At 41.3% G+C, this 15,209-nt stretch overlaps 1 protein-coding gene across 1 annotated transcript in view; it reads right to left on the bottom strand.

Moving 5' to 3' along the window:
• Window positions 1-795: 795 nt before the first annotated feature.
• The window catches only part of LOC132570190 (cytochrome b5 reductase 4), a 44,305-nt gene continuing 29,891 nt past the window's right edge, over window positions 796-15,209 (bottom strand). Inside the window, exons 13-16 of the mRNA XM_060236626.1 lie at window positions 14,955-15,105; window positions 10,424-10,510; window positions 1,788-1,952; window positions 796-1,440 (exon numbers count right to left, since the gene is read on the bottom strand). Coding sequence (XP_060092609.1) covers window positions 1,386-1,440; window positions 1,788-1,952; window positions 10,424-10,510; window positions 14,955-15,105 — 458 coding nt within the window. The 3' untranslated portion in view covers window positions 796-1,385. The remainder of the gene's footprint in view (window positions 1,441-1,787; window positions 1,953-10,423; window positions 10,511-14,954; window positions 15,106-15,209) is intronic.

The following is a 15,209-nucleotide window of genomic DNA, read 5'->3' as shown; positions in this document are numbered from 1 at the left end:
TAAACATAGATAAATCAGTGAGTTCCTAACGTGTGTCCCTATACCACCTGTGGTACTTAATTTTGTTCTTCCAACTCCTAGAGTTTATGACAACAGACCCATCAAGATTACCATCACCAAGTTATCTAACAAACTCAATGGTCCATCTATGGATAACAGAAGCCACCACAAAGAGACAAAGTGGGGGTCTCCAGGTGCCTTCTACATACTCAGATTCTCCAGACAGAGAAAATAAAGGTTTGTAAATGAAATAAAACGAGGAAGAGGAAAATACTGAAAATGGCCTGATGAGTGAAAAAAGCTCAGCCTGCTCTAACAGCTTTCAAATCATGAACATATCTGAACATATGAAGCTGCCTTATACTGAATCAGACCCTTGGTCCATCAAATCATAGAAAAGGAGACGGTGGAATGGTATACGATTTCTGAAATGTTTATTCCTCCACCCCATGTTCTGCGGTTACTCACAGCCTCCACAGCATTTGGATTGATATTCTTCAGTGCACAAAATTTTACCCAATAATCACACCTGTAAAATCCATGCACTCTCTTTCACACCCACCCACACACCCTTTTCAGCACAATGAGGACCCAAGGGAGCTTAAAACATTGTTCTTTCCTGCATTTTATCCTTATAACTTCCACTGTGAGGAAAGGCAGGCTGAGAAATACTGAATGGCCAAAGGTTACTCAGCAAGCTTTCATGGCAGATTGGTGACTCAAACCTGGGTTTCACAGTTATACTGAAGGGCAGCAAATGGTACTAAGAAAAAAGAAACAAAGATTCTGCTTAAGAAATAATAAAAATATATTTGACTTTAATGTAATGCTCTCTTGTTTTTATTTCACTTATACAAAAGGTAATTTAGGATACAAAATGGATATTTGGAGTGTCATCTACAGGGACAAAACACTAATCTAAAATACTACAGCTTTTTGATATCAGTAAGATTGTACTGTAACCAAACAGTTTTCCTGAGTTAGCAGTGCAATGTATAAAATTCATACTCTATTGCTAACAAGCCATTTTACAATAATGAGGTTCTAATAAAGGAAGTCTCTGGCGCCTATACAGCCAAAAGAAATCAGTGCAAAGAGATGCTACTAATCTTTTATCTGACAAGGGCAGTGTTCCTATTGCTTAGGACACATCAGAATTACACTTATTTATTTATCCCTAATATATTCTTGTTAAGTTTTTACACAGTAGCAAAAATATAATTTTGAAGCAGCAGAATATAAATTTATTCCCCAAATATTCAAGTAATAACACAAGAACAAGATGTTCATGCATAACATTTCCCCCCAAGAATTCAAACAAACAAACAAAAAAGATAAATATGAAGACAGTTAAATACACAAAATGAGGTTTTCATCTTTGCTTTTTAGGCTCTGAAACAATGTATCTCTTCACAGGAGGTTCCAAGGTCTTGCAAAATTCTGAAATTCAAAATAATTAATGATTTATTAGGAAGTACATAGGCAGAGCAGGAGAACAAAGGAGTGTGATTTTTGTTAGTACAATGCTACTGATAAATGTTGGCTGAGTTCCTGCCTTTTCAGTTGCCTACTTGTAGCTGACCAAACTTCATAGCCTATTTTCTCTACAGCTCACAAAGTGTTATTCTCCTCTCTTCATCAGCTACTCAAAATATAATAAAGTCTTTGTAAACACTTTCCCCTAAGGTGTCTCAAATTTGAGTTGTAAGAACCAACAGTTCTAAATGTTACAGTAAAGCATGTAAATGTGTAGCCAATACATCAACATTTTCTCCCCTTTTACTTACTGTATTCCTTGTTCCATGAAAGGTAATGGACCACAGATACAAATAAGCATCTTAGAATTGTCTTTACTTCTTTTCAGAAACTGAGAGACAAGAGGGAAAGAGATTTTCCCTTGTTTCCCTGTCCATCCTTTGTTTGGCTCAGAGAGAACAAACTGAACATCAAATCTGGAAAAAAACAACAACCCAGAAGTACAGCAAAGATGTTTAACATTCACAAGTGTCAGCTTTGTAAAGATATCGTCATAAAAGAGCCACTGAAGAAATCTGAGCTAGAATTCTCATACTAATTTTTGTGAACTACATATCAATCTCTAACACTTGTGTAATATTTCAATATCATGTTTTACAGACCTTGTGAGGCCCATTCTTGATCATGCGTGGGCTCAAGCCAGCATGTAACTGAGTTCTGGAACAGCAAAACAATAAACTTGGTTCTGAGATTCCCCTACCCTTGTATATTCAGATACACATTGTACAGAAGCCTTGGGAACAGAACCAATAATTTTTATGTGGAGGAGAACAATTACCCATTTGACACTCTCGTCACCCATTCACCTTGATATACCACATACCCCAACACATTTTATTTATACTTTGTCTTTTCATCATTATGGAACAAAAGGCTGCAGACCCAAGAGGTCTCTCATCCATCCAACCACTGAGCAGGCCCAACCTGCTCATATAGGCTGTTGGATCAGGTGTCCTCTAACCATACTCTGGGTTCATAACAGGTCTACCCTTTTTGGTGGGCAGGGGGAGATAACAGTGCCAACAGGGCTTTTGTACACAGGTCAACCTTCCTTTGATGGAAAGTTGGGGTAGAGCATCTCCCATGCAAAACAGATGACAATGTGAACCAACCATCAGTTTTCCTCAACAATGTTACAGCTATTGCAGCAGTATTTCAAACTACCTCAATACAATGAACTTTAAATCAGTGACTTTAAATGAGTGAAGTGGCTCAGCTGCAGTAGAAGAAGCTGTTAGGATCTAGAACAGAGCTGCTGGTAAGGTGAGACTTGATTTGCTTTTCTAAAACTGCTGGGGATCATTACCTAGAGTTGCTGTGGGAGGTAACTGTGGAGTGCTTGGTGCCTGCTGGAAAGGGGTTTCTGATTGCTTTTGTGTGTCTTTTGTGTAGCTGTTGCTGAGGAGAGCTTCTTTGCCTGGGGGTAATTGCTGGCCCCACCCTCTGCTGTTGCTCTGGCTGTTGAGTCAGACGTGGGTGGGGGCTTGAGCCTTTAATTTGCAAGGCTCAGCCTTGCCATAGGCGCGAGCCAAAGGGCTCTTGGCCTGTGGCTCTTAGCCTGCGGGTTTAGCTTGGCGGTTCTGTAGAAAGGTGGGTAGTTACTCAAAAGTAGTTTCAAGTGGCAGTTGGTAGTGAGATTTAAAGAGAAGTGAAGATAAAGAAAATTTTGAAATGGATTGCAGCAGTATGGTTGGTGAGGGAGCAGAGACAGTGACATGTAAAGACTGTGGGATGTTTTTATTTCTACCTGAGTAGCAGCACAAATTACACTTGCAGCAAGTGTAAGTTAGTGGCCCTGCTGGAGGAAAAGATACAGGGACTGGAGGCATGATTGTCCACGCTGCAGTGTATAAAGGAAGATGAGGATTTTCCTGACAAAACGTATGAGGCGCTCTTGAAAGGACAAGAGGAGGGAGAGGAAACAGTATCTCAGCAATTAGAAGAGGACCCAACACAGAAGGAGGGTTCCTGGAAAAATGTAACCCGAAGGAGAAAGAAAATCAGATGTTCTGAGCCCCTGCTGTTCAGCAATAGGTTCCAGGATCTCCCCACAGTAACTTATTCTGAGCCACTGGATCAAGGGCTACTCCCCCAGCCTCCACGAAGCTTGAAGAAAGTTTCTCAGAATCCTGTGGATAAGAAGCCTGGAGTTTCTGCTCCCCAATATAGGAAGACGAAGATGGTGGTGATTGGAGACTCCTTGCTCAGAGGGGTGGAGCCCAAAGTGTGCCGACCAGACTTGTCATCCCGAGAGGTCTGCTGTCTGCCAGGTGCACGCATCCAGCACGTGACAGAAAGGAATGGAAGACTTACCAAGCCCACGGATTACTATCCTTTTGTGCTGATCCACGTGGGAACGAACGATACGGCCCGTCATAGCCCTGCATGTATTAGAAAAGACTATGTGGCTCTTGGTCAGAAGGTGAAGGAGCTGGGCACACAGGTTGTGTTCTCATCAGTGCTTCCTGTTGAGGGCCATGGCTTAGGACGAGAAAGAAGAATACTTCAAATAAACAACTGGCTACGTTGATGGTGTCGTCAGGAAAGATTCGAATTTCTGGACCATGGCTTACGCTTTCGAGATGGTGGTCTTCTATCAGGAGATAGTTTGCACCTTACGGTGGTAGGGAAAAGGGTGTTTGGTAGCAGCCTTGCTAACCTAATAAGGAGGGCTTTAAACTAAATTGTATGAGGGAGCAAGACAATAATTCAAAGCCTCGTATGATGCCAGAAACTGGGGATAAGAACATTAAAGATTTGCAAAGAGTGGTGCATACGCTAGGTAATGTGAACTTGCAGGCTTGTATGGAAACTAAACCCTCGGGATGCATAAAACGTCCACGTCTCTACACTAATGCACAGAATATGGGAAATAAACAGGAGGAACTGGAAGTCCTAATAAAGGAAGGAGACTATGACATAATAGGCCTTACTGAAACTTGGTGGGATGACACTAACAAACGGAATATTAGGATTCAGGGGTACAACTTATTTAAAAGGGACAGGCAAATGAGCAAGGGCGGAGGCATAACAGTATATGTGAAGGAGGTATATACTTTTGAGGAAATATGTGAATCTGAGCACGGCAGCTCAGCTGAGAGTCTCTGAGTAAAAATAAAAGTAGTAAGAAATAACAGTGATATTATTGTGGGGGTCTGCTATAAACCACCAAGTCAGGCAGAGGACTTGGATGAGATACTTCTACAGCAGACTGCAAAGTTCTCCAACAGAAGGGATACAGTGATCATGGGAGATTTCAATTACCCAGACACCTGTTGGAAGTCCAACTCTGCTAAAAATGAAAAGTCAAATAGATTCTTGACTTGTCTTGCTGACAACTTCCTTTTCCAGAAAGTGAAGAAGGAAACAAGGGGATCTGCTATCTTGGATTTGATTCTCACCAACAAGGAAGAATTGATTGAAGAAGTGAAAATAGTGGGCACCCTGAGCAGTAGTGACCATGTGATTTTGGAATTTACAGTCTTAGGGAAGGAAAAAGCTATACATAGTCAGACTTATACGTAGGACTTCAGAAAGGCAAACTTTGATAAACTTAGAACTATGCTGGATAAAATCCCATGGTCAGAAATACTTAGGAGGAAGGGGGTTCAGGAGGAGTGGGAGTTTCTTAAAAGCGAAAAACTGAAAGCGCAATCACAGACGATTCCTATGAGAAGAAAAATGGGAAAAGCCTAAAGAAGCCGAAGTGGCTCCATAAACAGCTCTCTAAAGACTTGAGAAATAAAAAATACTCCTTCAGGAATTGGAAGGAGGGCCTTATAACCAAGGAAGAATTTAAACAAATCACCAGTGCTTGCAGAGAAAAAATTAGGAAAGCTAAAGCTCAGTATGAGCTTAGGCTGGTCAAAGATGCTAAAAACAACAAAAAAGGGTTCTTTTCTTATGTTCAGAGTAACAAAAAGAGCAAGGACATGGGGGTGGGCATTGCTAGGGCAAGAAAGTGAAATTGTAACAGGTAATGAAGAGACGGCGGAACAGTCAATTTCTACTTTCCCCCAGTGTTCTCTTCTGAGGGAAACGGTTCTCAACATGGCAAAAAAAGAACATATAAGGAGGGTATGAAGTTCCAACTAGGGGTGTGCATTCGGTTCGGCTGAACCGAATCAACCGCCGAATCACCCGATTCGGCTGTATATGGAATCGCATACAGCCGATTCCAATTGGGGCCCATTATGCGGGAGCCGAGTATAGCTCCCCGTATATTTCCGTATAAATATTCGTAAGTATACAGCTGTCAATACAAAAGGCGGGAAAGTAGCTTCTGCAGCCTCAGGGGAGCTGTTTGTCTCCTTTCCCGCCTCTCCCATAGCCTCCCTGGGATCAGGGAGCGGGGGAGGGGGAAGAGGAGCCCCAGCAGCCAATCCAAAGCATGCATTTGCAAAATGCATTGCAAATGCATGCTTTGAAGGGCTTTTGTGTAGCTGATCCTCCAGCCATCAGCAACAATGTTGGTTTTTTGTCTGTGTGTGAGAGAGATTGTTCTGTTCTGGCCCTTTGGCCTCAGGCAGCTGCTGCTGCTCACTCAGCCTTACCAGACTTGCTTGGAGTAAGAGAACACGTCTAAAAGGTAAGACAGTCTTGGGTTTCTTGTTTTTATTTTAGTTGTAAAAGGACTTTTTAAGACTCAGAGTCCCTTTACTTGTCCAGATTTGGGTGGTGGGTACTAGCTTATTTGGGGTTAGGGGGTTCTGCTGGGGTGGGGGTTTTTTTTGCCAATTTGCCCATATCTTAATTTAGTGAGAGGACTTTTAAAAGTGCAATGTTCTTTTACTTCTCCTGATTTGGGTGGCTTGGATTTCTTGGGGTTAGGGTGAAGGGGTTTTTTTTGGGGGGGGGGGTTGGCAAAGTTCCTGTATTGTTAAAAGTTAAGTTTTTTACTGTTTTAAAAGGATTCTATGTTTGATTTGTTGCTGCTTGTTGTGCTTGGCCAGCTCTCCCCATGTTGTTTGGGGCAGGGCTGGAGAGCTGGCATCTGTAGATTGTGTGTTCTGTGGCAGGGAAGCTGGCACCTGGGTGAGAGACCCAGAACCAGCAGGCTTGTTGTGTTTGGCCAGCTCTCCCCGTGTTGTTTGGGGCAGGGCTGGAGAGCTGGCATCTGGGTTTGCTGCAGCCAGGTCTGCTCTGCAGATTGTGTTTTGTGTGGTGGTGATGTTGGCAACTGGGTTTATATTGGTTCCAGGCCTGCACTGCAGGGTTCATAGAGTAGATAGAGGGATGTAGTGCATTTGGGTCCTATAGAGATTATCTGGTGTGAAGTTAGGTTTGGCTTTGGGTGCCCCAGGAATTGGACCCCCCTGGTCCAATTTTTTTGGGACTTGGGGGTTTTGTAAGGGAGAGTCCCCTGCAGGTTCCCTGCAGTTTTTGGGGCTCTCCCTCAAACCCCCTGCCCCTCAGTAGCCTCTAATTATGCCCTATGTTGCCACTGATTTCAAAGGCCCATAGGGTATAACGGTGGAATAGGGGCACCCTCTTTGGGTGCCCCTGGAATGGGATCTCCTGGCCCAATCTTTTTGGGACTTGGGGGGTTTGTAGGGGAGAGTCCCCTGCAGGTCCCCTGCAAATTTGGGGGCTCTCCATCAAACCCCCTCCCCTCCAGGTGGCTTCAAATACACCCTATTTGCAATTGATTTCAATGGCCCATAGGGAATAATGGGGCCGTATATTCGGAAATAGCCGCGCATCTACCGTATATGCGGCTGTTCCGACTACGGAATTCAGAAATATACGGGATTCCAAATTTTTTCCCCCGTATACTTCCGGATCCGTGTAATTCAGAATTTTTTTTTTGCACATCCCTAGTTCCAACCTAGGATCAGCATAGGGGTAGTACATAAACAACTAGTTTCTTTAAATGAAATTAAGTCCTCAGGGCCAGATGAATTGCATCCAAGGGTTCAAAAAGAGCTTGCGAATGTAATTTCTGAGCCTCTGGTTATTATTGTTGAGAATTTTTGAAGAATAGGAGATGTGCTGGAAGATTGGAGGCAGGCAAATGTTGTCCCCATCTTCAAGAAGGGGAAAAAAGATGATCCGGGTAACTACCGACCCCGTCAGCTTGACATCTATACCTGGAAAAGTTTTAGAACAAATCATCAAACAGTCGGTCCTGAAACATTTAGAAAGAATGGATGTGATTACTAAGAACCAGCATGGTTTTCTCAAGAACAAGTCATGTCAGACTAACCTGATCTCTTTTTTTTTTTTGAGAAAGTGACTACCTTGCTGGATCAGGGAAATGCTGTAGACATCGTTCATCTTGATTTCAGTAAGGCTTTTGATAAAGTTCCCCATACTATCCTTGTTGACAAGTTGGTAAAATGTGGTTTGGATCCTGTTACCATTAGGTGGATCTGTAAGTGGTTGACAGATCGCACCCAAAGAGTGCTTGTGAATGGTTCCTCATCCTCTTGGAGAGGAGTGACAAGTGGAGTGCCACAAGGATCTGTCCTGGGACCTGTTTAGTTCAACATCTTTATCAATGATTTGGATGAAGGAATAGAGGGAATGCTTATTAAATTTGCAGATAATACTAAATTGGGAGGGGTTGCAAATACAGAAGAAGACAGAAACAGGATACAGGATGACCTTGACAGGCTGCAAAACTGGGCTAAAATCAATAAAATGAATTTTAACAGGGATAAATGTAAAGTTTTGCATTTGGGTAAGAAAAATCCAATGCATGGTTATAGGATGGGGGAGACTTGTCTTAGCAGTAGTATATGTGAAAAGGATCTAGGGGTCTTAGTGGATCATACGCTGGACATGAGTCAACAGTGTGATGCGGTGGCTAAAAAGGGAAATGCAATTTTGGGCTGTATCAGCAGAAGTATAGTGTCCAGATCACGTGATGTGATGGTATCGCTTTACTCTGCTCTGGTAAGACCTCACCTGGAGTATTGTGTTCAGTTTTGGGCATCACATTTTAAGAAGGATATAGACAAGCTGGAACGGGTCCAGAGGAGGGCGACGAAGATGGTGAGGGGTCTGGAGACCAAGTCCTATAAGGAAAGCTTGAAGGAGCTGGGGATTTTTAGCCTGGAGAGGAGACGGCTGAGAGGTGATATGATCACCATCTTCAAGTACTTGAAGAGCTGTCATATAGAGAATGATGTGGAATTGTTTTCTGTGACCCCAGAAGGTAGGACCAGAACCAACGGGTTGAAATTAAATCAAAAGAGTTTCTGGCTCAACATTAGGAAGAACTTCCTGACCGTGAGAGCAGTTCCTCAGTGGAACAGGCTTCCTCGGGAGGTGGTGGGCTGTCCTTCCTTGGAGGTTTTTAAACAGAGGCTAGATGGCCATCTGACAGCAATGAAGATCCTGTGAATTTAGGGGGAAGTGTTTGTGAGTTTCCTGCATTATGCAGGGGGTTGGACTAGATGACCCTAGAGGTCCCTTCCAACTTTATGATTCTATGACTTAACTTAGGTCCCAGAATATCAGAGATTTTAAACAGAAGAACTTTGGAGAGAAAGAAATTAACCTTCAGACTGTTAATCATTCTATTTGAAACTCAGCAATAACGGCTCCATATTTTTCCTTACGACTAGTTTTAGAAAGACAAAACTTACAAGCAGCTCTGAATAAAAGCAGTCTCAAGGAGTTGCTCAAAAAACAAACACAGGTAACAATTCCCACATTCCCTGTCAAAAATCAATGTGAAACAGATCTACCCTTGTGTTTTGCCATTACAGTTGCATAGCAAGTCATTTTCTTCCAGTACATAATTAATGTGGCAAATAAACTGCAAAAAACTCACTTTTTGCACAATTCACAACAGTAACATATTTTATAAAGCTATGCTATGACACTAGTCAAGCAGAGCTGAGCAATTCATTTCAACAAAACAATTCTAAAGCAAAAGCTTCAGTATCTGAAAGTACTGTCCTATTGCTAACTCATAATGTAACATGGAAGATTGAAATGGAGGGGACAAGCCTCCCACACGAAGGTAACATACAAAAACCGGATACATGCATTGAAAGGGAAAATAAAGGTAAAAGCAGCCCTCTGGCTATGTAGGTCTCATCATTGTGCTGCCAGACAAAGCTTAGCCTAATTTAGAAATATGAATACTGTGTAGCAGAGATGATGGGTTGTGAGGTAACATTCATTAAAGCTTTTAAGCAGTTCATTCCCAACCATATCAGTGACTCTTCATGCACAGATTCCCAGTTCTGTACAATATATCTTGTTTAAACCTCATTAGTCAAGTCTAGTATATGTTTGTTCCAAGAAGGCACCATTAGGTAAGAGATAACGTTTTCAGAGTTTATATATGCATGCATTACAGTACAGAATTATGGGAGCAGCTGTAGTTAGTGCATGTTGGTTAAACAGGATTATAAAACCTAAAACTGCTATTCATTAATACATACATGCATGTATACCATTAGTCTGTAATTTGGGACAGAGAATCTAGCTAGATAGGACCAAATGTCATTAAAAATCTTATGTAAAATTGCTGGGTTACTGCTCAATATGCAGAAAGTCTATGATGGATTTCTTGCACAAACAATGTGTATTACAATATCTGTTTTGTTGGTTAAAATTGTGTCAGAAACTCGAAAGGGCTCCTTCCTGGACAGCTTTTACACTTGCAGCAGTCAGATATTCCCTTCTGATAATTTACACACTGGTGGAAGTAAGTTGCTGAGGTGTGTGCCTCATCTAAACTATTTTTCCCAGGTAAGGAAGACTCTTGTTGGAAGGCAGGAGACAGACCAGTCTCCCTCAAATACCCTTGTGCACCCTCTGCCTGATTACCTAAAACTTAGAAGTTTTAGTTCTAAGTCAGAACTAAGTTAGATAGTTTTGTACTGTGCTGAACTGGATGTCTGTCAATATCCCAGTCTTTGGCCATTACCTTTCGTCATTAACGGCTAACTGTTCCAACTGACTTCTCCAAAGTATATCATCTTCCGTTTTGTTGAAAAACATCAGCTTTGCTGTCCTTAAAAAAAAAAGATATTATAGCCCCAACATTTAAATATTTAATTATAATCTATTAATACTTCACAAGCAGAACACGTTTTGAGTAATGCAGCATCTTAAGACCCACATTTTCCTCAGTTCTCATCTATTTTGCTTTAGTCTCTTTTCCCTCTACTCCCACTTCTCACTCCACCTTTCTACCCTGCCAAGTTTCTTTTATATTAGAACATTTCAAAATGGGGCCAATGCAGTCACCACCTTTCCCAGAGTTGGAAATGGCTGCAGCAGGAGAAAAAGCTAGTATGACCCTTGGGCTGGATCCAACTCAATAAAAAAAATCCAATTGTGAGATTTTTTGTCTTGTTTTCGCTTTAAGGAGGCTGAAGCAATTTAGTCTGCTTGGTGAATCACCATTAGCAAGGGAGTTTTTTTGTTTTAAACAAAGAGAGGGAGGAAATAACAGTGTGTCTTGAGAGAGCATCATGACTAGCTAAATGTATCTGCAGTGGCTAGGTTTTTCTGTTGGCCTGCACAACAATCTCTATATGCAGGAGTCTAAGAGGGATAGTGCTACTAGACAAACTAGGCTTTCAGTTATATCAACTAGCTCACAGTTAGTCCAAATTTCAAATAACAATAAATATCTATGCTGTAGTTTAAATACCAGGCCTTGAATTCAGCAGGAGCTCACAGGAACGTAGTTCCTGAGCCTTTCTGAGGGTTCCCCACCTGCCTTGTCCATTGAATAGTAGGTGCAGCTGCATAACAATCCCTGGATTAGAAAAGCAGGCAGCCAGCCAGCCATCAGGAGCTTTGCCACACACCCAGCAAACCTCATTAACCCCTGGAGAAGCTCTATGCCACCCTTTCTCCACTTCTTATGTGATTTTGGGCAGCAGGTGGCTTGCTGGCCTTTTGACTGGGGGGAGGGTGGCCAAAGAGAACCCCAGATGAGTGAGGCCTGCTTGGGCTGGCTGGATCTCTAGCCAACCCAAGCAGGTCTTGCTTACCCAGGGTTCTCCTTTCTTGCATCAGGTTGCTTTTGGCTGGTGGGGGCCGGCATAGGTTAATGAGTTATGCTAATGAGCGCCACCTATTTTTCTACAAAACGACCTCTGTTAAATACAATCAATAAAATCAGGATTGGAAGGGTAGTCTGTACTCTGACACCAAGGTAAGGCAGAGTTTAATCAAACTGTGGTTTATATAAAGTGTACTATCCCACCGTAACAGAGACATGTTTACACTTCCTTAGATTGAACTTTGTACTGGACACAACATTCCTCAAACATAAGCAAGAAATCTTTGAAACAGAAACATTTAGCCTCCTTAGCCTTTGGGTTACTTTCAGAGAATTCTGATGTTTGTTGTTGTCCAAACCCACCAAGTACAACACAGACAGTTCTCTCTGCAAAGCTACACTGTGCTATTGGAGGAATATCTGCCTAGAATTTTAAAATTATGTTTGCCATTAGAGGTAAGTTCAGAACACGAAGTACTTAACAAATATGACATAGTAAGTGTAACTGATAGACTCTCAAAATAAAGAACTAAGAGTGTACTGTTTAAGGTTAATGGGATCAGATTATCACTTTAGTACATGTACAAGATTTTTATGCTTAGTTAGAAAAGACTTCTAACAGAGTAATTTAATTGCTCTCTCCTTATCTCTCAAGGTCTAGTGACATTGTAGTATTAGGTATAATGTCACAGATTAGAGAGTTCTGTAAAAGAGATCTAATGCTTATTCTGAACACCACTAGAGTGAGGATAAAATACATACAATGGAGCTATGTAAAGATGGGGGTTGGGTTAATTGATAAATTCAAGGGAAATTCCAGGTGCATAATTTTTTTTAAAAAATAGCTGGCTGGTCCACTTGTTCCCATTCAATGTGTAGTCTGGTGAGGGGGGAAATGAAGGTAGGAATGGGAGCTGTGAGGGTAAGAACTGTCCCCACCACCACCACCTCCCCACTCATAGCTGCCTTGCAAAGTTAGAGAGGACCAGAGCACTCCAACCCGAGGATGGCTGCAAAGGTGGAAACAAACCCAACTGTACAGCCATCCTTGGGCAAATTGAAACATTCCACAACATTTTCCTGTGGTTCCTCACTTATCAAACAATATGGGGGAAATTTCTCCACTGAAAATAATTCTAAATGTGACATATAACACTTTCTAGCTTTACTTATTGCTTTTCTAATACAACATTTAAATGGACATGTCCACGTAGAATGGCATGTTTAGTGAACCACTATTGGAATGCTAATTTTTTTCGAAAAGTTAGTGTCACATTCCTTCAAAATTACTATCAAGAGATGCTTTCTGTAGGAATACTAGCAAACACAAACATGGCTAACAATTAGAACCTTTAAACTTTGCCTTTTATCAACTTAATTTTGAAAAATGCATAGCAATATTATTTAATGGTAGGGTACCAACACTGATGATTGAAAGTTAAGGTTCAATCATGATCAAGGGACTAGAAGCAAAGTGCAGGATCTCATTCTCTACCCTGGTTCAGTGTTGTTTCCTGGCTGTGATGGGCAGGAGGCTGTCCAGCCCCTAGCTATCAAACAAGGATTTCAACCAGTTCTAAGAAAAAAAATAAATCACAGCCACTATTCTCTTATAATCCTGCCTCAAGAGTCTCAGTATTCTTAAACAACCATAAAACTTATCTCACAACAGTCAACAACCATCAAAATACACTATCCTAGAATACCTCAGCTGAAGGGAAGGGGAAAGTTTATTATAACACACTTAATTCCTCTGTCACAGTGGCAATTCCTAACCCTGGATAAAGTGATCTTAAACATGAACTGATTTCTGCAGCTTGGTGCAGATTCATAAACTGTGGATCTATGTTTTCACCCAAAATTACAAGACACTTTTTCTATGTTTTCTCAACTTCTATCCTCTGAAATTGTCACTGAATCCCCTGAAATTCAATGTCTGAGACCAGGGAAGCCTCATGAACATTATGAGAAGAAAAAAGTGGTGGGAAGAGTATCAATAAAAGCTACTTCATAACTCTCCCATTCCTCTGGTGGAGCAGCACTTTTGGGTCCAATCCTGATATGCACTGAAGGCACCATGACTTCTCCTAGCTGATGTAGGCTTATATAGAACTAACATTTCATGTATAGTATAGTGTCCACATCACATGAAGTGATGATATCACTTTACTCTGCTCTGGTTAGACTTCACCTAGAGTATTGTATTCAGTTTTGGGCACCACCATTTAAGAAGGGTTTAGACAAGTTGGAATGTGCCCAGAGGAGGGCAACGAAGATGGTGAGCAGTCTGGAGACCAAGCCCTATGAAGAAAGGCTGAAGGAGCTGGGTATGTTTAGCCTGAAGAGACGATTAAGAGGTGATATGATAACCAGCCCATGTTGTCTAACAGTCATGTTGCGATAATGCAGTGGAGTGTCACCTGAGTGGTATGGCAATCACTTTCTCCCACCAGCGAAGATACATTGCTGAAAAATGGAAAGGGTGATTTCTGCTCTCAGATCACAGGATATAACCCTGTGTTTGTAAAGGCATTATCAAACCATCTTGAGTTGCTATCACTGCAAACAGTGACTGGTTCGGGTTACAAAACCATAAAGGAAGATGATGTCCCAACACACACAGTCTTGCATAGCTCCAAAATGGCACAGAGATATGTCAAATTACTGTAAGCATTTTATAATTTGTACTAAATAATACTTAAAACATTGAATATTTAACCTACTTTGCCTACATTTCTGTCAAGCATGCATATTTCTAAGTGCCATGACAGTTTCTTAGACAGAGAGCAGACCACTAGTATCCACCGCCCCCCTCCTATTTACAAAGGTTGGGCAAGCAGTAAATCTATCTAGCCCAAGGATGTTTATGCTACCACCTGGCGGTTAAAGCTGTGAGGTGCTTCTCCCCCAGATTCACACAGACAGTTCTTATCAGGTCTCGGAGAAGTGTGAGAAAGGGGGATATTTTTAATAGCCTAAATTCCTTAGTAATAAAAGATACTGTGTAGGAACCTTTAAACCCGTGATTCAAACTGCATCTTTATACTATCCTTTGAAGTAATCTTTTAGAGCAACTATGTACCCATGTATACGTCATTACTTCCAAGGATTCTGTCCTTGGTAAAGATTCTGAGTTTCTAAAATAAAGCAACTTTTGATTTAACAACAAAAGACTGGTTATTGAGAAATATCGATGCTTGACAATTTCTAAAGTTGTATTTGTAGTTCCTTCCTGCAATGGTCTGCAATGCTAAGCTTGTACAGTGTTTATTGAGTATGTTCTGCTGTATAAAATTATCTATTGGTAGAACAAGTCTTTGAAACATTTAACATGCCATTTTAATTAGGAGCAAATAACACTGAACACAGATGACCATACTTCCAAGTAACTTAGAACTGTGGCATAGAATTGGCTTGGGATACTTTGTCACAAGAAAGATACCTGAGGTTACTGCTGCTTGTCAAAACATAGTTCAGCAATTTGACCATTGGTGTGAATCCTGTGCCTGCCGCAAGTAAAAATAGGTCTTCTACATCTTCAGTCTGTGGCTTTATGAAGTTGCCTTCAGGATTACTCACAGAAATGTACTCCCCTATAAAAGAAAAACCAAATCATGCAATAGTTTTTGAGCAAAGAGAAAAAACTGTTCCTAATATCTGTCCACCAAAATAAATTTATGCAGTTTATATAACTGCA

Source organism: Heteronotia binoei, chromosome 1 (genome assembly GCF_032191835.1).
Source record: "Heteronotia binoei isolate CCM8104 ecotype False Entrance Well chromosome 1, APGP_CSIRO_Hbin_v1, whole genome shotgun sequence".
Lineage (NCBI taxonomy): Eukaryota > Metazoa > Chordata > Lepidosauria > Squamata > Gekkonidae > Heteronotia > Heteronotia binoei.
Note: the sequence above shows the minus strand (reverse complement) of the source record. Positions and strands in the feature narration are given on the sequence as shown.